Raw genomic sequence first — 23,007 nt, forward strand, 5'->3', positions numbered from 1 at the left:
AAGGATTAGCTTTTGTTTCCCTTTCTTCCCAAATTCTATTTCAAGTGTTCATGTTTCTTATGGGTCTTTCTGGACTATTCTCACTTAGTACCCACTATATATTACATATGTAATAGATATCATATATTACTCAAATATTTGTTGAGGAAGATATGAATATGAGTAATCTCTTTTGTGTATTTATCACCTATCATATCTGTTTATCAACCATATTTATTTGTATCTGCCATATGTCATCTATCTCACCTATCAGTCCTAGCATCTATTTTATCTATCATTACCTATCATTTATTATATATTACTTATCATGTATCATAGTGTTAACTATCATACTTATTATCTGTCTGTCTGTCTGTCTATCTAGTCATCTGTCATCTCCAAGGCCTCCCTGAGGTGACATTTGAGTAAAGTCTGGGGCATTTACAGCCTTTTTCCTGTGACTTGCTTTCTACATTTTAAATCCACCTTGGCTCTGTGTCTGGGTCAGGACATGTGGCTCTGTTCTCCTCTTTTAGCCGCTGAGGATTTTACAGTGTGCAGAGACTTAACTGTTCTCTCTTTGACAAGGCTGAGGCAGCCTGCAGAGACATGTGCTCTTGCCAGCCCTGGCTATCTATTACCAGCCTTTGTAATGCTTTTTCCAAATTCTGTTGATTTAATTTTAGTTTAGCACTGAGGGAGCATCTTCTCATGCCCTGTGTCTGTCCATGGAAACTGGTCAGGTGCAGGCATGTGCTGAACACGGTGTGCTGGGAAGCCATCGTTCATCTTCTGCCTCAGGTAAACGCCTGACCTCTCTGTCCATTTCATTGATGGAATGCAGATAATTCTGCCCCCAGCACTGGGTAAAGTGGCAGCGAATTAATTTATAGAAAGCCCTTAGAATATTATTTTTCACATGGTAGATATTCCTTAGTTATTAGCAGTTATTTCACTTCCCTTGTTCTAACTGTATCTTTGCATTTTCCTATTTGTTTGTTTAAAAAGTTTTTTTTTGTCATGGAGCTTGAACTCAGGGCCTATGTGCTGTCTCTGAGCCTCTTTGTGCTCAGAGCTAGTGCGCTACCACTTGAGTCACAGCACCATTTTCGGATTTTGAGTGGTTAATCAGAGTCTCATGGGCACTTTTCTACCCAATCTGTCTTTGAACCATAATCCTCAGATCTCAGCCTCCTGAGTAGCTAGGATTACAGGCATGAGCTACTGGCTCCCAGCTTTAGAAAGCATTTTACATATTGTGTATATTGATCCCTTGGTCTAGTGTTAAACCAGCCAATACTCATTGAATGACAGCTGTAGGCCAGGAACCATGTAGACAGATAATAGAGCTCGGGCACAAAGGATATACAAGAAAGCCGAGATGGGAGCTAATAGTGGGGGTACCAGAGCCACCCTGGGAGGGGGCCTTCTTGGAGAAAAAGATACATAAATTGGGTCTGATAGGGCCGGCTGAGTGATCGAGAAGAGGCATGGCTGGAGGTGGTGAGAGTGTAACAAGGGCACAGAGTAAAAGACCAGCACAGGGGTACATGTTGCCATGTCACAAAGGATATGGCAGTTCAACCCATCCTAGACCATCCTGGGGGAAGCCAGATCCATGGACCCTACTCTCTGCATTCCACATGTGTGGCTCCTCCTTAGTGTCCCTTCCCTACCACCCCTCACATGCATAGTGGTTGCCATTCATCCTGCATGTCCCCTTTAGTGACCCCTCCCCTGGGAGCCCATCTACCAGGGAATATGGCCTTCTATTTCCATCTGCCCATGTAGAAGTGAGTGTCTTCACTGACAGCATGGACCTCAGTTTGTACGTGTCACAGCCTGTCATTTATGCATTAGTTACTTTGGCATTGTTGTAGTTAAATACCCTAGAAAAGCAACTTAAGGGAAGATTTCTGCTTGTGGTGTCAGATGGTTCATGCACTTGGGCAGAAAATCAGAAGAGTGCTTGCCTGATGGCAGACAGAATGTGGAGAGTACAAGAAAGGCCGCACCCCCAGTGACCTACTTCCCCTATTAGTCTCTGACTCCTAAAGTTTCCTGAACCTCCCAAAACTGCGCCACCGGCTGGAGACCAAGGGTGTAACACTTGAACTTGCTGGACCTCTCCTGTCAAATGCTCCCATTATGCATAATCTTGCCTCCCATACTTAGTCATGATCCCTGAGATGGTAAGGATGGCCTGGAATTTTGCTCATAGCTCTATTGTTGAATTGTGCCAGGGCACTAAGAGGTGGCTAAGAAGCACAGCAGGTGCTGGATGAGGGGTGATCAGGAGGAAGACAAGAAACCTTTCCACTTATGACATGGGTCCAAGGCTAGGTCCATCCGTTGCAAACTTACCTAGCATTAGTCAGAGCCTTGATCCCTGGTCCCCCTCTTACCTTCCTTGAGTTGTTTCAAGTGTTTGCTTGGTTTTCTTGTGGCTTCCTGCTTGTGGTATCATGCTATGAAGAGCAGATAACACTGTCAGGGTTATTAACAGGAGCTAAAGTTCCCCTTTACCTTGTCTTTTTTATGTGCAGGGTTTTTTTTCTAAGACAAAGCCTTCCTTTATAGTCCTAACTGGTCTGGAGCATTATATGTAGCTCAGGCAGGCCTGTGAATCACGAACTTCCTGCCTCAGTCTCCTCAGTGCTGGAATTACAAAGGCATGAACAACCACACCTGGCTCAACAATGGTCTATGTGCTATCAGTCATGGCTGATTCTTCATTAAGTGACCAGGCTCACTCCCCATGTGCCCTTGGTAGCAGAGTATACCTCCTATGGGTTATATTCTTCCTGTTTTGTATAGTTCTTTGCTATAGAAAAGAAGTTATAGGCATGGAAACTGAGGCTGGCGCACATGGACTAACTGGCCTGTGGCCTGCTGGTGGGTTGGTGGTCACCAGGATTTCAGCTCTGCTGATTTAGCGCCACACACACACACTCTGGCTGCTGCTGCCCTCATTTGTCAGAAGCTTAGAGAGGAAAGCCACATTATATTTAAAAAACCTGTTTGTGTTAGTTCGCCTTTTGAGATCATAAACTTTCCTCTACTGTTCAGTTAAAGAGACATTTATTTTATGCCTCTCTATGCTGGCAACTGAAGATACAGAGATGACCAGCCTGGTCTTCTTGAGAATTTGAAGCTAATTAAGTGGATGAAGGAGTCACTTGGTCCCTTAGGACTGCTACAAAGCCATGCATGCTAATTCTGGAAGGACCGGCCCTTGAGTTCCTTGATCAGCCATTCCCAGGCACCTGGGGATGAAGAGGCAGCTTCCAGGAAGACCACTGTTGAGGTGGCTCTGGAGGACTCGATGTGAGAAGGTGGATGGAACCAGCATCCTGGCCAAGAGGCCGTGGAAGCAGTGGTCCAGAGACAGGAAAATGCAGTGCTGAGGCCCTCAAGTAGTCCTGAAAATTTGGGTGTTTCAAGGCAGTAGTCGGAGTTAAGGCTCAAGAGCAGATCCAGACCAGAAGGTTGAGGAGTGTGACTTTGAGTAGAGGAAAAGGGATAAAATGAGTTTTCAGTGGAGTTACTTTATGCACACTAATGCTCTTACATCCTAACACTTTTTAAGTAGCTATGGCCCTTGGACAATCTTTATGCAGGAGTCTAGGTTTGAACTGCAGAAGCAGGATCTCCCTCCCCCAACCCCTTTTTTTTGGCAGTACTGAGAATTGAGCCCAAGTTTCAGGTTTGCCAAGACAGACTTTTTTTCTACCCCTTGAGCCACATTCTTTGCCCTTTTGCCCTTTTGCTTTTAGTTGATTTTTCAGATAGGGTCTTTAGATTTCTCAAGGTCAGCCTGGGACTGGTCTTTCTACTTAGGCTTCCTGAGAAGCTGGGATTACAGGCATGGACCATAACACCTGGTTCTGAAATAGTTTCTTGTAATCAGGTTATTTTGCATTTTGAATTCATGCTTTTCTTGGCTGTTTAAACTGTTTAGATGGCTGACAGTAAACATCACAAGATGTATATAATCATCCCAGCCATTCTAAGTACTCTCACAACCTCAACTTCATTGAAATTCAGAGTGTATGGATTTATCAGGAATTTATCAGGAATAATTATGGCCTGCCACAGGATGGCTAATGTGACTAAGAGGTTGCAAATTTGAGCTCAGCAGGTGCATTCAGCCTTTGAGGTCTGAGTTTCTCTACAGGGGGCCAAGTTGGGAGTTGGGACAGGAATGACCAGTTCTGTTACAGTGGAGCTAGTACAGTGCATAGGAGCACTCTGAACCACACCTGGTTGTGTGTGTGTGTGTGTGTGTGTGTGTGTGTGTGTGTGTGTGTGTGTGTATGTGTGTGTGTGTGCATGCATGCGCACATGTAGTGGGGGGGTGTAAGCCAAGGGATTTCCCAACCCCTTCCCCTCATCATAACCAAGACTGACCTTCCTGCCCACACTTCTTTGAGACATCATTTGGGGCAGACATACACTTACTCTATGGTTCCCAATGACCATCTGTGGCCACCTGGTTATGTTAATAATTCTGTATAATCCACAAATGAAGTTATAAAAATTCAAAATTTCTTGGGAGATGAAAGGTTCACCCTTGGTAATCATTCAACATACAAGGATCTATGTCTGTCTTGTGCTGGGCTCCTGTGGTTTGGAAGACACCAGAATGAGTAGGATAGTCCTGGCCTTGAGGAATCCATCTGGGGGCAGGAGGGAGCCAAATGTTCACGAATAGCCAACCGAAGACAGGGAGGCATGCATGGTAATTACCCTGCCATGTGAATCCTCACTGTTAACAGGAAGCCTTCAGCCTTAGGTGGCCACACTTGAATTTCAGTTAATTAAAATGAAAGAATTTTAAATTTTCAGTGGCCTGTTTTGGCCATTGGCTACTCTTTGGGACCATGCATCCATTGGACATTTTCATGATTAGCAGAGTATTCTGCTGTGCACAGCTGGATGTGCATGGAAGCTGTCCAGGGTAGATCCACATCTGGTCCTGCTGATCAGGCCACCCCAGGGGCCTGCAAATAGAGCCACCCTAGCATCACAGATGCTCACTGAGAACTGCTGAAAGGACTGAGGATTGTACAGTGTGGGCTGTGAAAACAGGACAGACAAACAGGAAAGAGGACATGCTGCTGAGGGAGGATGTCCAGGCATGTCCCACTGGACCCACACTAAGAAGGACAAGGCTGGGCTGGGAAGGTGGCTCAGTGGTAGAGTGCTTGCCTTGCATGCATGAGGCCCTGGGTTCGATTCCTCAGCACCACATAAACAGAAAAAGCCGGATGTGGCGCTGTGGCGCAAGCGGTAGAGAGCTCGCCTTGAGCTGAAGAGCTGAGGGACAGTGCCCAGGCGCAGAGTTCAGATCCACCAGCAAAAAAAAAAAAAAAAAAAAAAAAGAAGGACAAGGCCTTTCATGAGTGTGGGAAGGAGGCTGACATTGGTTCAGGGATGGAGAGTGACCCTGGTCTCCCGACTGCCTTCTGGGTCTGATGGTTGAAGCCCCACAGAATGCCACCATCGGGAAGGAAAGTTCCTGGTACCTGCTCCCAACACCCCTTTGTTCTCTGCTTGGGCTCCATGAAGAGGTGAGATCTCGCTTGGCTGCTGTGAGGCAGAAAGCAAAGGTGTGAAGTGAGTTGTGAGCGAGCGCCTGAACCATGCAGGGCCAACCGCTTGTAGAAAACACAGGTTTTCCTGCATGAGGGGAAGGCAGAGCTTGGGGAACATAGCTCAGGAGGCTGAGGCTTCCTCACCTGTGAATGAGGCAACTGTGGAATGAACCCACCATCTACATAGATGTTCCATTAATGGCATTGTGGTTCATTGGGTGCTCTAGTTGTTTTTCTCTGTCTCCTGGCTTGCTCATTCATGAACTTGTTGAACACTGTGCCGAGCATGTGCTGTCTTCTAGGCACTGCCATGCTGAAGATTCAAAGGTGTATAAGACTCAGGTTTCTCCCCTGAGGAGTCCATGATCTGGTGGTGACAGCAGGCAAGTGTGGGGATGAAGAGAACACAGTGAAATGAGCTCTGTGTGGTGAAAGATGTCACCTAGCACAGGGGCCAGCCACTGGGCTTCTATTTTCTTTTTGGCTTTGTTCAGCAGTAGACTGGGCTCCTGGGAAGAAAAGAAATACTTTTCTTACAGCTCATGTGAATGGCAGGGCTCCCATGCAGCATGAAGGTTTAGAGTCCAGCATCTTGCTGGAAGTAATCATGCCATGCTGGCACTGCTCTGTGGTGTGGCCTTGGGCTTTGGTCAAGGACAGTATGCTACAGTGTGGTCCTGAGAACTACTGATTGTGATAACCCAGGTGGAAGCTGCATTTGGCACTCAGCAGTGCACAGGGATTGAGGGGTGGGACCTATAGCTGGTGGCCGACGTGACACCTGGAGAGTCTCTGCTTTGGGTTGTCCTGGGTAGTGTGGATGGTTTCCAGTCCAGATGCTGTGATCATCAGAGGGCAGGACTAGAGTACAAGGATGTGTGGGATCAGGACAACTACACATCCTTGACTTAGGGACAGCATTGGTGACATCTGCACTTGTCCTTCCTTCCCCCTGTGTAGTGGAGTCTTTGTGCTCCTCTTGCCTAGTGCTTGATGTGCTCTTGTTAGAGAACTTGGCCACAGATTCTGAGCTCTAATAGCACATTGCTGAGAACTGATGCTGCATGAGAGGCACATGCTCTGTGGTTCATTCCTGGTCTGCTCTGTTCTCTGACCTGTGCAAACACCTCAGCCCTCAACCTTCTGTCCTCCTAGACAGCCCATGCATCTATAGTTCTACAGTTCAAGAAGGATAACTTGTCTTGGTGGGGAAATATTGGAAATGCCTATTTACCTGTTCCTTTGAGTGCTATTTTAGCTGGGTATAAAACTGTTGATTGGCAGCTATTTTCTCTTGGCATTGTGATGATAATAATTTTTTTTATTGTTACTGAAAAGGTGATGTACAGAGGGTTACAGTTAGGCAAAGAGTACATTTCTTTTTAGACAGTGTCAACCCTTTCCTCATGCTCACTCAGTTTTGCCCTCCCATTCCCCACCTGTAAGTTGTATAGTTCATTTTCAACATAGTGTCCAGTGAATACTATTGCTGCATTTATTCACCCTTTGACTCTCCATTTCTGTGCATTCTCTTATATAAACAAACAAACAGAACAAAAGAAAAGAAAACAAAAACACCAAAGAATAAACCTCTCATTTTCATTTCTTGGAGTAGATTTAGATAAATATTATTTTGTATGATCAAATGCCATATAGGCATTGTGACTTTCTGTTCCTCTCCTACGAGTATCCTCCTTTGGTCTTACTGTGTGTGAATGCCTAGAGTCATGTATAATTTGTTATTTCCTGGTATTTTAGATCTAGCTTCCACATATGAGAGAAAACATGCACTGTTTGTCTCTCTCAGCTTGGCTTACCTCACTTAACATGATTTGTTCTAGATCCATTAATTTCCCTGCATAATATTATTTTTTCTAATGGCTGTGTAAAATTCCATTGTTTATAGGTACTGTAGTTTTTGGATCCACTCGTCTATTGTAAAGCATCTGGGCTGTTTCCCCAGCTTAGCTATTGTGATTAGTGTAAGTGTCTTTATGATATCCTGGCTTGTGATGTTCTGGGTAGATGCCCAGGAGTGGTATGGCTGGGAGATCCATGTTTAAGTTTTTGAGGAACCTCCAAAATGCTGTGTAGAGTGGTTGTACATTTCCACTAACAGTGCTGTAGGGTTCTTTTCCCCCTACTTCCCTGCCAACATTTATTGTTTGAATTCACAGTGTTGGCAATCTATTTGGGGTGGAATTGATAATAAGTTCCTTATACTTTTTAAATTGCTGTTATCAGTTTGTTGTTCTCTTTATTTTTTATTAATATAAATAAATTTTACAAAGGGTTTTCATGTCATATTTACATTTATGTGTATAATGTTCTCAGATCAAATTTACCCCTTTTTATTAGTCTTTTTAATCTTCTCCTTACCCCTTCTTTCCAATAGGACGGGTGGATGGATGGCTAACTGGATTCATGGATGGATGGATAGATGGGTGGATGAATAGATGGACAGATGAGTGGTTGGATGAGTGGGTGTAAGTATGGATATATGTATATATGCTAGATGATGAGTAAGTGGGTGGATGGATGGAGGATAGAAGAGGCATATGTAATTATTGTTAGGATTTTTAAAAGAGGTAGCGAGTAAGAACAGCACCACGCATGTGGTATTCAGGTAAGGGGTAGGTTTATTCAGTAGACTTTCTGGGACCAGGCAAGGTTGGCACTCCACGCAGCTGGCAAAAGAGTGAGAGCAGAGAGAGAGAGAGAGCAGAGAGAGCTAGAAAAGAACAGAGAGAGTCTGGGCCTGCGCTAGGCCTTATGTAGGGTATGGGCGGAGAAGGGTGTGGCCACATCAAATTCAGATGTGACCTCAGCGGATGCAGATGTGACCTCTTCCAGGTGTCCCAGTTGCCTAGGTAACGCAGGTACTGGGTAGAGACTTTGCTGCGAGGAGGGTGGAGTCTGCTAGCCATCCAGGAGCAGACCTTACAATTATTATACACTGAAAGAAAGCAAACAGCAAAATACTAAAACTGGTGAATTAAAAATAGCCAAATACCAAAACTGGTGAATTTAAAAAGGGGTCCTTCATAATGTTTTCTATAAATTTAAAATTTTTAAAAAGTAAAATTAATTTCAAACATAACTAACCTGCAAATAAAATATAAATTAACTTTTTGTACAAAGGGTACCTCTAAGAAAGGAATATACTCCAAGAAGTAACAGTGGAATATTTTTTTGTGTGTGTTTATGTGGTACTAAGGACTTTAACAGGGCCTTCTGCATGCTAGGCAAGAATTCTACCACTAAGCCACATTCCCAGCCCAGTAGAATTTTTTTTTTTAATTCTCAGTTTGACCAATACTGTCAGTACCAAACAAGATAAAAAGACAAATAATAAAGAAAATGCAGAATATAATGGAGAAAGAATTTAAAGCACAGCATATATAGAAAAAAATCACATGATTAAGAAGGAAGTGACATTATATATAAATATGCACATAAGAATGGCATGTAATGAAACCTAATAAAAACAATGTTACGTTGCCATCTTTCTTACACTAATGACTGCATGCCTTATGTACCTTTCCTTTCTTCATTAGGAAATGTGTTTGTTGACATCACTCTGTATTAGTTTGTAGAATTGATGCTCTTCCTTTTTATGGCTATACAGTATTCCATTGTGTGAGTGTACCTTAGTTATTCCACTTACCTATTTCCTTTGAGGAAATTTCAAATACTTGCAAATAATGAATAATGTTCTAATGAGTAATCTTATGTGTGCATATTTTGTCTTATAGTTATATTTTTGGGATACATTTCTAGGAAGAGGATCAATTTTGTCATATCTCACCAAATTCCCTTCCATAATAATTTCTTTTTACACCTATTTGGACTCGTAAATAGCAGAATATTGTGAAGACGTTGAGTTTTCACTAAATTGAAGGGCAAGATGGTAATTTCAGTGTAGTTTCATTTCTTCTATTATAATATACTTTTGACTGACGTTGAGTTCTTTTCTTATCGTTAAGGGCCATTTTGATTTAATGTTTGTATATTATTTATGTCTTTTGTCTGATTTATTTTTCTGGAGGGTTTTAAAAAAATCTTTCTGATCTTCAGTGTTGAACAGCTCTTCCCAATTTGAGGTTATGAGTTTTTTTCTAAATTGTAGTACACAAATAGTTTTTCCTATTTGTCTTTTGCTTTTTAAATTTAATGTTCATTATTTTGCTTGATGCCCTTGTTTTTTTTTCTTGGTGCTCTGATTTGAGTTTCTTGCTGATTTTAGGTTGGTATTTCCTTTGCATATGCCGCGTTGCACATTTGAAATACTACTATCTTAAAGTCCTCGTCAGATTGTCTCATGGTATTTGTTTGATCTCACTTGTCCGCAGTCCTGTGGGGTGGAGCAGTCTCCGGCCTTGCACAGGGGACAGCAGGTGAGCAGGTAGCCAACAAGAGGAAGGGGAGGTGGCACTGGAATGCAGGCAATCTGGGCTTGGCCTTCAGCCCACTGTGAACTCAGCAGGGTGCTTTGTCCCTCCTGGGCTTCCCATGCCCAGACTTTGAGTTTGGTCAGGAATACGGAAGACTCACCACTGGTTCTGCTGTTTTGAGCCTGTTGTTGTCCCTCAGTCTACACTGGGGCTGTGCCTAGCACGTGCAGGTCACCTTGCTGGCAGTTATTGAATTTGTAGGAGTTGAGGACAGCTGCGGAGTATGGCTCCAATCTGTGGGCTCCCAGGAACAAGATCACCAGCCGGAGCGCACGTGGCTGCTACTCCCATGTCCTCTGCCTGCAGAGCCCCACACTGCCATCCATGTGTGTCCTGTGCCCCACAGGGCTTCCTTCCCAGCTTGGAGCAGTGCTCAGAGTAGAGGGGCATGATGCCTGGAGAGGGGGGACCTGGCTGGGTGACAAGAAGGGAGAGGGGCCCAGGCCCCACTGCCAGGGGACAGATGAGTTCAGATACCTCTGCGCTGTTGTTCATGCTTCCCACAAGTAGAGATCACAGGCGTGAGCCACTGTGCTCAGCTTGGTTGTTGAGTTGAGAGTTGAGGGTCTTGTCAACTTTTTGCACAAGATGGCCTCTAACCACGATTCTCCCGAGCATCAGCTGCAGCTGTATCTCTAGCGGGGGTGACAAGCGCCATACCCCACTGTGCTCCACCCGTCATTAAATTGTGAAGGAAAGAATGAAGACAGAGAGGCAGAGGGAAAGAGAGATCCAGCCGTGCGTTTGCCATTTAAAATCTCTGGCAACTCAAGGGAGCCCAATGGCTGCGAGTGCCTAAGATCTCAGAGCAGAGCTGTGACTCCCCAGGAGACCACAGGCGTTTATCTGACCTGGCCCATACTGGAAAGTGTAGGCCACCAACACTCTTGGTGCCTACGTCTCAGCAGGTGGCTGCCTCTGGTGGGCAGCCCCCATAAAAAGAGCCCTCTGCACACAGACCGCTCTGCACACAGAACCCTTCCATCTTGCCGAGGGTTCAAGGTGAAGCCTAAGAACCAGCTCCCTGGCCACCAGCCTTTCAATGAAGTGCCCATGTCCACGCTCCGGAGTTCATTAAATCCTCCTGCCGTGTGTCACCCGCCACCCCTTGATGGTTGACAAAGCCTGCTCGCTTAGAGACATCGAACGGTACAAAATGAGGCTTCTCAGAAGCTCGGAGACGCCATGGCTCCTCCATGGTGCCCTGTGCCTCCGATAGCACAGCCCCCACTCGTGTGGGCAACCTGCCTCCTAGCACCCCAGCTGCAGGAGAGAGGGCAGAGGGAGGGTCCTGGTCCCCGTCCTTGACATGGTCTAAATCAAGAGTGTGACCTCACCCAGAGGAGGCCTCCGGGGCTTGCAGGTGTCAGACACAGAGCCCGTGGGCTCACAGGTGCCACAGGTGGTATGCTGAGCAGGACCGTGAGGGCCTGCCTCAAAGAGAGGCCACCAGAGAAACAAGGCTCCCGTGGTGTAAATTACCCAAATAATGATGTGAGGATTATAAAGCAGCTCCCAGCTGCTGTTTAACCATTGCTGGAATCTTTGAAGATACATTTGTGTGCGTGCGTGTGTTTGCACGTGCGTGTGCGTGCGTGTGTGCACGTGTGCGTGTGTGCATGCGTGTGTGTGTGTGTGTGTGTGTGTGTGTGTGTGTATTTCTCTGGCAGTCCTGGTGTTTGAACTCAAGGCCTCACAGTTGTTCCCGAAGCTCTCTATCGCTCAAGCTGTTGAGTTAGTTTTTAGGCAGGCTCTCACACTTTTTCCCGGGTTGGCCTGGGACTGCGTTCTCCCACCTCCACTCTGGTCCCCGGAGGCCATCTTCCCTGGGTGGTTTGGGGCCTCATCCTGCAGTCCTCCTACTTGCAGTCAGGCACTGGATCCAGCTCTGGACTCAGATGTACCCTTTGCTGTTGTGATGTGTTGGTTCTGGGCCCTCTCAGCTGTCAGAGTGAGAGTCCACGTGTGTGCACGAACCTGTGTGTGCATGTACATACACGTGTAGACAGTTCTGTATGGAGGCATCTGGTCTGATTAGGCCCAGCCCAAGTGTGCCTACCGAGTCTAACCCTTCAATCACAGGGCCCTTTGGAGCCCGTCCCTTTCCTTCCCTGTCGCTCCCATGCCATGCCGGAGACCTTGATCCTCCCACCTGCCACCTTTCCACGAATTGCTCACTTTTGGCACACAGGGGCAGCTGCAGCAGAACTGTCAGTCTTACCTACCTTCACGGGAATGAGCTGGCTTCCCAGAGTGCATGCATGCGCACACATGCGCGCACATGCACACACACACAGCATGTTGCTCCTTTAATTTTATACACTGTCATTTCTAAAGTTACTTCTGTTGCCACCTTCCCCCAACCTTCCTATTTTACACTCTGACATCCTTCCCTGACACTCTGAAGTCCATCCTGGGATCCCACAACTTTTCACATTTTCTTTTTTTTAGATTTGCATACTTGCAGCTGTGCTCTGCATTCTGAAGCTCTTTGGGTTTTGACACATGCTTAAGTCTTGTATTTTCCATTATAGTATCATAAAGAATCACTTCCCCTGTGGTTCACCTCTCCAGCCCTCCTCTTATTATGAACTCCTGGCATCCATGACCCTTAACTGTTTTTATAGTTTTACTTTTGAAGCTTGTCGTGGAATCAGAATCAGAATGTACTGAATCTTCACAGTAGCTTCATTCACCTAGCGATTTACATCTGACATCCATTCAAATCTTGTGGCTGCACAGCTAATTTCTTTATCACTGAATAATATTCTATTGTATGGTTGTGCTAGTTTGTTGACCCATTCTTACCATAAAAGGAAGTATTAGTTTATTCCAGCTTTTGTTGATTATGGATAAAGCTGCAGGTTTTATTTCATAGTTTTGGGATACAGACAAGTGCTATTCCTACCTGTTTTCCTTTACTTATTTTTGGGGCCCTGCACTTAAAAGAAAGGTGTTATCATTTGAGCCACACCCTTGTCTGCTTCTATGCCTGGCAATGTTCCTTGGATTTTTGGCTCAAGGCCGCTGGCACTCTACCACTTGAGCCACACTGTTACCTTCAGCTTTTTGTTGGTTAATTGGAGACAAGAGTCTCATGGACTTTTCTCTCTGGGCTAGCTTTGAGCCGCAATCCTATCTTTCCAACTTTGTTCTTATTCTTCAGTATTATTCTGGCTACTTTTTGGTCTTTCTCCTAACTAGAGAAACTTTAGAACTGGTTTGACCACATCTACAAAATAGCTTGTTGGAATTTTGATTGGGATTTCATTGAGCTTCTGGGGCACCTTGGGAAGAAGTCACCACTTACAAATGTTAAGTATTCTAATTCATGAACACAGTGTAATTAACTCTCCATTTATTTGCCTCTCTTGTGATTCTTTTTACCATCAGAATCTCTATTTCTCACAATCAGAATCTCCATTAGGTTTGTATTTTTAATGTTTTTATTATGTTTGTATTTAAGTACTTACTTCACATTTTGGGTGCTGTTGTAAATAGTACTCTTTGCTAACTGTCAAGTTCCACTTAATCATTTGGGGTATTGGGAAAGTACCTGACATGCATATTAATTTGCATTTATGACCCTGCTGGGGTTGCTTATTCTTTCTAAGAGTTTGGTGTCCTTTTCCTTGAATTCTTTGGTGCTTTTGACATAAATGATCTTGCCATCTGCAGACCAAAGTAATTTCATTTCTTCCTGCTCAGTGTCTCCTTTTCTTGTCTTTATGCACTAGCCGGGACCACCAAGGTGAAGCTGGCCAAGGGCAGATGTGTAGCAGGAGTGTCTCACTGTTTTGTCCAGTGTATTTTGTGGTGTTCTTTAGCAAGTTGAGGAAAATGCCTTCTGCTCAATTTTGTCACATGTCTTTTGTGCATCAGAATATGACAGGGTTATATAACTTTTCTTCCTTAGCCTACTGATATGTTGAACCAGCTTTCATTCCTCTCATAGCATAAACTCTTTTATGTTGTTGGTGTTGATTTACTATACTTTGTTGAAGAGTTCTGCAGTCTATTCACGAGATACTAGTTATTCCCTTCTTTCTTTTCTCCCTTTCTCTTTTCCTTTTCCTTTCCCTTTCCCTTTTTCCCCTCCTCTCCCCTCCCCTCCCCTCCCCTCCCATTCCTTTCATTTTCCTTTCCCTTCCCCTTGCCCCTTCCCTTCTCTTCCCTTCCTGGTAGTGTGTACTGGGGTTTGACCTCAGGGTAGGCAGATGCTCTGCCACTCGAACAACACCTCCAGCCCTTTTTGCTTTAGACTGTTTTTTTAGATAGGATCTTGTATTTGTTTTGCCCAGGTCAGCCTGGATTGCAGCCCTCCAGCCTCCTGTTTAGCTGCAAGCAGGTGCATGTCACCACACCCAGCCTATGGGCTAAGATGGGGTCTGGCCTTGAAGGGACATCATTCTCATTTCTGCCCTCCACAGAGTTGGGAGTACAGTGTGAGCTGCCACACCCAGCTTTGGTTCGATTTTGTCATGGTGCAGTGCTGGCCTCGTGGAATGAGGAAGTGTTCCTCCCGTTGTGTGTTCTGGAACAGATTGTGGAGAATTGGTTGTATTTCCTCTATTAATGTTTGATGCAGTTCACTTGGACCCAGTGCCTTCTCTGTTAGAAGGTTATTAATTATTGATTCCGTTTATTTCACAGCTATAGGACTGCTCAGATGATGTATTTCCCCATGTACATGTTTTAGAAGTTGGTGTCTTCCAAGGAATTGGCCCATTTCATCTAAGCTGTCAAATAAAAAGGCAGAGAGTTACTCATAGTATTTCTTTATTATCTTTTTAATGCCCACAGGATCAATAGCAATGAGGCTTCTTTTATATCCGATATTGGTCATTTGTATTTTCTTTCTTTTTTTTTATTTGCTGTTTTCTTCACTGGGAAGTGTTCTCAAAACACACATTGGAGCTCCTTTCCAGAGCCTCACTGCTTGGGCATCCAGGGCCCAGGCTTGTGCATGCTTTCTCTAGGACACGCGGGAGCCCCTCATGTATCTCACTGGGAGTCTGGGGATGGTGAAGCATCACGTCTGCAGCATTTTGTTATTCGTTTTCAATTCTGTAGCCATGCACTCTCCAGCCATTTGTGAATGAATGCTTATCTGTGAGGCATGAAAATGCATCACTGTCCAATTGAGTTGGAAAAGGAGAGGAGGGACCAGAGGAGGACCTGCTTGGTCTTCACCAAGACACAGCCTCCTGGAAAGCACTGGGGTCTCAGGTTCCCATCTCAGGTTTTCATCCTGAGTGCTTTAGGATGGGACTCAGCATGCAGTACTGGTTGGATAAAGGCTGGCCACTCCTTTTCTCTGGATGTTGCTCACTGTCTGTCACTCAGAAGTGTCCTGTGGACAGGTCTGTCCCCTCCCCCTCTCCCCTGCTCAGTGTGGCCATTACTGGTAGGAATGCAAGTAGAAGTGAGGCGCTCCCAGGCTGAGATGCTGGAGAGAGGGTCAGACCCATCACTGCCGGGGTCCCGGGTCCTCTTCTGAATTGAACCTGCAGCATTTAAGCCCCAGACTGTACATCAGCCACCCACCCTCTAGAAGGGAGTTTGCACGGCTCTCAGCCCATCTTGAAAATCCAGACACTCTGTGTTTGTGCTTTTGTGGCATGGTGGCCTGGGCCAGTTTCTCACTTTGCTTATCTGATTTCGGAAGGCTCTGCTCTGACCAACGGGGGCCTGAACCTGCAGAGCTCCGTGAAGAGGAAGCTGGAGGCGGAGAAGGACTATGTCTTTGACAAGAGGCTCAGGTACAGCGTCCGCCAGAATGAAAGCAACTGTCGCTTTCGCGACATTGTCGTGAGGAAGGAAGAGGGGTTCACGCACATCCTGCTGTCCAGCCAGACCTCGGATAACAACTCGCTGACGCCCGAGGTAGATGGAGGATGAGGGCTGGAGTTGGGGCGCGAGGGGGGGAATGGCCGTCAACTTCAAATCCTCTTCTGTCCTTGCTTTCTCTTGTCAGTAATAGTCCCATACAGGGAGGGTGAGCCACAAGCCATGGGACACAGCAAAGGGGTGTGGGCTCCAGGGGGGAGGTGCTGTGTCCTTGAGCATTACGATTTACGTAGACGATGGTTCTTTTTCTAGAATTGTGGGTGAGCCAGTCTGGGATGATTGGCAGGTCATGAGGGAGGGGCCATGGCTGATAGTTTGGAAGTCTGGGGAGCTGGGATTTCTTTTGCCCCTCCTTCAAGAGTGACGTTTAGGGGGACCCTGCTCCCCCAGCTTTCTCCAGAGGCTGTCAGGTGGAACGGGGGATTTGGAGGTGCTGAGCATGGTTCTGCACGTGTTCACACACCTGGAAACCATGTTATTTTAAGCTCATCATGACACAGCCACACGAGGCTGATGCGTCTTGGGTTTTTTCCTACTTGACTACTTTTTTTTTTAAAGCATGCTTTTAGCATTTTCCTTCGGTAAACCGAGCGATGGTGACAATGTCTCCTCATTTGTTCTGCCTGTGTGGAGCACTCTGCATGGTAACTGTTATACCTACTCACTCCACGAAGCGGGTGGTTCTCCACTGGTGTGAGGTGTGCACGCTCCCCCCCGTCCCCTACCCCCTTCTCCTGCCAGCTGGGCCATGGTGGATGGGGGATTCAATGGCTGATCAGCCTCAGTCAGCTTCGGGATGGGAGGAAAAGAGAGAGTCATTGATCCAGTAGTCCCAGCTGTGTCAGCCCAAGTGGACTGGCTGTGAGTGAGCTGACTGCCTGGATAGGGGAGCCCCGAGAAAGACGTCCTGTAAGCTGGGTGCCGGTGGCTCACGCCTGTCATCCTAGCTACTCAGGAGGCTGAGATCTGAGGATCGCGGTTCAAAGCCAGCCCGGGCAGGAAAGTCCATGAAACTCTTATCTCCAATAAACCACCAGAAAACCAGAAGTGGCACTGTAGCGCAAGTGTGGTAGAGTGCTTGCCTTGAGCTGAAGAGCTGAGGGACAGTGCCTAGGCCAAGCCCCATGACCGACCAAAAAAAAAAAAAAAAAAGTCCTGTAAATCAACAGACGGTGTTAAACTGCAGATGCAGATTCTGGAGCCTAGCAGACTTGGGTTTGGATCCCGCCCTCACCATCTCTGCCATTTCTGTTACCCTGGAAAGTTACTTTCCCTTCTCAGCGTCCTCAGGAAAACAGCTTGGCGTTGCCTCTGCGATTAGAGTCCAGCACGCAGAGCTGCCAGAGAGGCCGGCACATAGGAGGTAATCAATAAGTGCTCCTGAGATCGCGCCGTGGGGCCCGCCTGCCTTGTTAATGGAGGAGAGGGAAGGGAACTCTTCCTGACTGAATTTCTCTTCCTACTCATACGTGTGACATTGGTTGGATTGGCTGCACAAGCAGAATTCAGACATTAGTGGATGAATTAAACTAGATTCTGAGGCCAGTGGATATGTTGCGATAATTTCTCTTGTCTGGGGTATGGCTGAGAACTGGGAAATTAACAAAAACGTCCCTAAGGAAAGAGCCAGCAAATAGCAGGGGTATCAAATATGATTAAAAGCTTGTCTTCTTTGCCAGGAGAGGACCCTGAGCAGTGCCCCAGCTCCTGGCTCCTCCAGGGCCTTCAACCTCAGTTAATGTCATTATCGCACCCCTAGGGGCAGCCCAGCCATGTGAGGCCCCCATCTACCTTTAATTATATCCTCTCATCCAAGCCCGCAAAGCATGTTAACTTTCTTTCTCTCTTCCTCCCCTCCGCTTCTGTTCCCTCCCTCCCTCCCTCCCTCCTTTTCTCTCTCCCTTCCTCCTTGTTTTTGGTACTGGGATTGAACTCAGAGTCTCAAGCTTACTAGACATGAGCTCTACCACTTGATCCATGCCTTAGACCTTTTATTTATTTTTCAAATTATATTTTTATTATCTTTTATGTAGTTGTACTAAAAGGTTGCCATTCAACAAATGAGTTTCTAAGTTCAATGCATGTTCTTCAGTGTTACCCTGTCATCATTGTCCACAGCCCTTTCAACCCAAGGCCTTTAGCACTTTGTTTCTTTCCCAGATAGTGTCTTTGTCTAACTTTATCCCAGCCAGTTTTGAACCATGATCCTCCAAGGTAGACCTTCGCTTCCGAAGTAGCAAAGCGTGTACCATCATGCTTAGCGTCCTCCTCTCTGCTATATTTACTTCCATTTTTATAAGAAGCACTGAAATCCATTTTATCCTGGGCCATTGTAGTAACGTGCTGATAACTCTGCCTGCCTTAACACTTCAAGTTCTCTACTCAGTTCTTCACTAGGTAGTGAGAATGATGAGCTGGAAACAAGCTTTTTCAAGTTGCCCCTTTACACACACCGACACACACACACACACACCAACACACACACACCCCGACACACACACACACACACACACACACCGACACACACACACACCGACACACACACACACCGACACACACACACACACACCGACACACACACACACACACACACACACACACACACACACGGATAATTTCTGATTCTGATTGCTCAGAACCCTCCTCTGGCCTGTGAGACCAGCGCAGTTTGACCTCATTGTGGTATCTCACATCCCTCTGTACTGCTGTCATTCTGGCTTTCCTTCGTGCTCACCTGGCACAAGACCATTGCATGTGCCCACACAACTAACCCCACCAGCTTCCCTCTCTTCTTGCATCATTCATTGATGCTCTTTCTTCAGGTCTCAGCTTGCCCATCACTCCAGGATGAAGTCTTCCCTTCCATCTCTCTCATACAAGCATCTTCCCTATGGAAACTCATAGTTACTCGTGTACATGTATTTTTGTGATACTTTATTCAAAATCTGATTACTCCCCCATCAGATGACATAGCCTGGCGGGGATAAAGACTACACATTCTCTCAGTTCTGTAGTCATGAGTTATACTCCACCACATGGAGAGTTCTGAACCAGCTACTAGAAGGGATTTATAGGAGAGAAAAGTGCTATTTGAGCTTTTAAGGGATTATATTGGTTATCCTTTGCTGTGTAACAAATTGCCCTAGACTGAGCATATTCAAACATGTTCAAACAACAGGCATTGATTATTTTAGTCTCTGTGGGTTAGGAATAGGGGTGGGGCTTGGCTGGATACTCCCTGTTCAGAGTTTCCCACAGTAGAGCTGCTGGCTGGCCCCAGTCTCGGTGGGGGCTTTGCTGAGGGGGTGGGGTGGGTTCTACTTCCAGGCTCACTAGTGTGGTGTTGGCAGGCCTCAGTCCTCACTGGCTGTAGAATCACTTTCTAGCACATGGGCCCCAGGGCTACTTATGCCCTGCCGCCAGCGTCCTCCAGAGCAACATCTCCACAAAAGAGATGGCTAAGATAGCGCTGGATCTCAGAAGTAACATCCCAGCCTGGCACAGTTACTCACACCTGTAACCCCAGCTACTCAAGAGGCAGAGATGGGTAGATATGGCTTGAGAGGGGCCCTTTGAGCCTCAGTGTGGCTGAGAGGATTTGGGGCTTAGGAGAGGAGTGTGCAGCTAGGCGGGGACTTGAGGGAGTTCCTCAGGAAAGCGATTGCTCTTGAGATGGGCCTGGCTGTCAGCCAGTTCAGATGAAGGCAGAGAGGACTGGCCAGGTTCCTTTCACACTGGGTTACCTAGGCCAAACTCGCTGCAGATTGGAACCTGGAAGATGTTCAGGGAGAGTCTCCCTGGCAGACGGTAACAGCAGGTGCAGCAGCAGCCGGGAAGTCTCTAACAAGGGCAATAAATGTAAAGGACACATTTAGGACTTGAAAATGCACAGCGATCTGTGGCCATTTGTTACTGTCACATGGAAGAGGCCTCTAAGGCAGAGGAGCTGTTGTAGGCCAGCAGGCAACAGTGGAGCACTAGGTCTCATGTGCCAGAATATTCTAGAACAAATGTGAAAGAGGGAAAGAGCGTGTAGTGGTTTCAGAACATTTCACCTTTAACACCTTACATTTGGGGTTCTTCAAGAAGATGGAACATCAGCTATTTTTTCAGATTTAAAAAGCAAAGGGAAGGTGTATAATTTTTTTCTTTCTTGATCCTTCTAATTGATTAATCAGTTAATTTTTGGAACAGTTGTGGGGTTTGAACACAGGTCTGTGCTTGTGAGGCAGGAGCTCTACCACTTGAGCCATGCCCCCAGCCCTTTTTGCTTTTGTGAACTTTTTCAGAAAAGGTCTCACTGTTGCTCAGAGTGCTGAACTTCAGCTCTAGGGATTGCAGGTATACACCACCACGCCAAGTTTGTTGGTCTCGCTTTTTGCTCGGGCTGGTTTTGAACCTCGGTCCTCCCCACCTCTCATGTAGTTGGGATTATAGGCATGGGGGTCTCATACCTGGTCCTAGGTATAAATCTTTTTTTTTTTAATTTAAAATTTTATTTTATTTTATTTGAGAGCATACTGTACAGAGGGGTTACAATTACATGGGCAGGATAATGCATACATTTCTTACCAAGCATTGCAGCCTCCTCCTTTGTTTACCCTTCACCTCCCTTCCCAGTCACCCCCCCCAGGTATAAATCTTAAATACAAAAAAATGTAATCTGTGCTTTAGTTATATCAATAAAACACAAATTTAGTTTTAATTCACGAAGGAGGTGGCTGTCTTGTCTGGCGATGTTTGTACTAAATGGCCAACCCTGGCCTTGGTTAGGGGCTCCTCTCCAAGTCAGGCAGGGAATCACAGCTCATCTCTTTGTGGCTGGCTTTTCTTTATTTGCCTCTCAGAGCAACAGAGTTCATATATAGGTGAAAGTGTGTCTATTTCTGGAGGCAGATGGATTAAAGCATCCACAAGACAGTGGCCTGTTTGCTGTTTCTCGGTTGGGAATGTACTCTGTGCTTTGGACCCTGTCAGTGAGGAGTGTGCATCTTCTGCCACCCAGCAGAGCTCAGGCCTGGAGAGTCTCCAGATGAAGCACACCTGGCCCGCCTTCTCCACGGAAACACGCCCATTGCTCTAAGTCCTCCTGCAGGACAAAATGGTAGAAGGTGAAGGGCTGTGGGCCTGGATTTGGAGCTGTTGGCTCCTCACTTGGTCACCAGTGCATCACTTGTAAGATTAGGGTCCTGCTGTGTACCTTGAAGGATCTTGCTTGGGATTTAAGGTGAGGAGCCAGTTACCTGCTGCAATCCTGGTATTCATTTAAAGTACTTCATAAGTGGGATTCTCTGAAAAGAATAATTCTCAGAATGTCTCCTCCAGCGCCCTACTGAATCATGAATAACAACCCTTGAAAGACTGTCTGCATACTGCCTCTCCTCGTAGACTCTAAGCTCTGCCCAGGTAGGCATTGTTTACTTTCTCCTTCCTTGGCTTCTGTTGGATCTTACGGTGGAGATTTATTTCATCTTCTCATTCATCGTCATTAATGTGTTTTTAATTTGTGTTCACATAGCAAAATGTAAATGCAATCATCCCATCTACACCAGTCCAACGTAGATAACCTTTGTGTGCTCTTCTCTAAAGTCACCCCCCCCCCATCTTTCACAACACTGTCATGGATTTTATAGTTCCACCTTGCATAAAGCCCCTCCTTCAAAGCAGTCAGTGCCAGCTTCTTGATTGTATTAGTTGGTGGAGGCTTGTTTTGTCTAGTGATTTCAAAGGTTCTAGTCCCTGATCACTTAGCTCCATGTTCTTGGGGGAACATCTTAGCAAGTAGTGTATGGTGGCATAGAGCTGCTTCATCTCATGGTGGCCAGGAAGCTGGGGTGGGGAGGGGAAAAAGATGGGGAAGCTGGAGCAAGGAGGGGAAAAAGATGGGTGTGTGGAGAGGGAAGGGGTAGAGAAGGGGAAGGACTAGGATTCCATGACCCCTTCAAGGGCTTAACTTCCTCCCTTTAAAAGGCCTACCTCTTAAAGGTTCCCCCGTTTCCCAGTAGTGCCACAGACCAGCAACCAAGTCTTTTATTTAGCATATGAGCGTTTGGTGTACAATTCAAATCCAGATTATATTTTGGATATATTGCAGTTTGGATATTATATATTCAATGATTATTTATAGTCAGATCTCACACTGATTTAACACCACAGTTTTCAGTTTCTTTGCTGAAGTCTGTTATTCCTTATATATCAGTTTTTTTCTTCTTCTTGAAGCACATCCTTTTCAGTTATTTTTGTGAAAGGGGTAAATTTTATTGTGCTGAAAATGCCAATTTTTACCCTCACCTTTGAGTTGTTATTTAGCCAGGTGAAGAATTTGACAGATACTTGAAATTTATTATCTATTGTCTATTTCTGGCATTTATTTCTGCAGTTTTAGAACTATGGCTTCCAGGCAAATGTTTGTCCTTTCTGTAAGCTTTCTTTTGCCCAAGAAAAAACAAATATTTTTGGCAGGGGGGGTCCGGTCTTGGGGCCTGAACTCTGGGCCTGGGCACTGACCCTCAGCTCCTCAGCTCAAGGCTAGCGCTCTACCACTTGAGCCATAGTACCACTTCCGGCTTTTTTCTTTTTGCTTATTGGTGCTGAGGAATCAAACCCAGGGCCTTGAGCATGCAAGACAAGCACTCGACCACTGAGCCACCTTCCCAGCCCCCCAAGAATATATTTAAAGTCTTGTTTTGTCTTTGCCATTGTGAAATTTTAAAGCGGTATATGCTGGCATTCATTTATTGCCATTTCTTCCACTTAGCTTTTTGTGGTAGCTCTGGAGTTTCAGGTCTGTGTAATGTAGACCGATATCCCTTCTCCAAAGACCTCCATATCTGAATCCCCACAGGCTATGCATGTGTTAGCTTCCATGCCAGGAGGAATTAAGCTCATCCATGACCGTAAGATGAGGGGATAATTCTGCATCATCTACATGGTGTTGTCAGGGGTTCCTTAACAATAGAGCAGAGTGGAAGAGTCAGTGTTAGAGTGAAACAAAGTGTAAAGAGGTAATGACTCAGCTGACCACTGCTGGCTGTGAAGGTGGAGCCAGGAGCTAAGGAATGTAGGTATCTGTAGGAGCTCTAGAGGAAATAGCATTTCCCTTAAGGTCTCAGGATAGGAATGAAGCC

General features: G+C 45.8%; 1 protein-coding gene across 2 annotated transcripts in view; it reads left to right on the top strand.

The window, feature by feature from the left end:
- Cdyl2 (chromodomain Y like 2) overlaps positions 1-23,007 on the top strand; it is a 104,264-nt gene that overhangs the window by 64,466 nt on the left and 16,791 nt on the right. For both annotated transcript variants that reach the window (XM_070016965.1, XM_070016964.1), the window contains exon 3: positions 15,699-15,916. In XM_070016965.1, the coding sequence (XP_069873066.1) occupies positions 15,699-15,916 (218 nt within the window). The remainder of the gene's footprint in view (positions 1-15,698; positions 15,917-23,007) is intronic.

This window comes from Dipodomys merriami, unplaced genomic scaffold (assembly GCF_024711535.1).
Source record: "Dipodomys merriami isolate MVZ:Mamm:240054 unplaced genomic scaffold, mDipMer1.0.p SCAF_120, whole genome shotgun sequence".
Taxonomy (NCBI): domain Eukaryota; kingdom Metazoa; phylum Chordata; class Mammalia; order Rodentia; family Heteromyidae; genus Dipodomys; species Dipodomys merriami.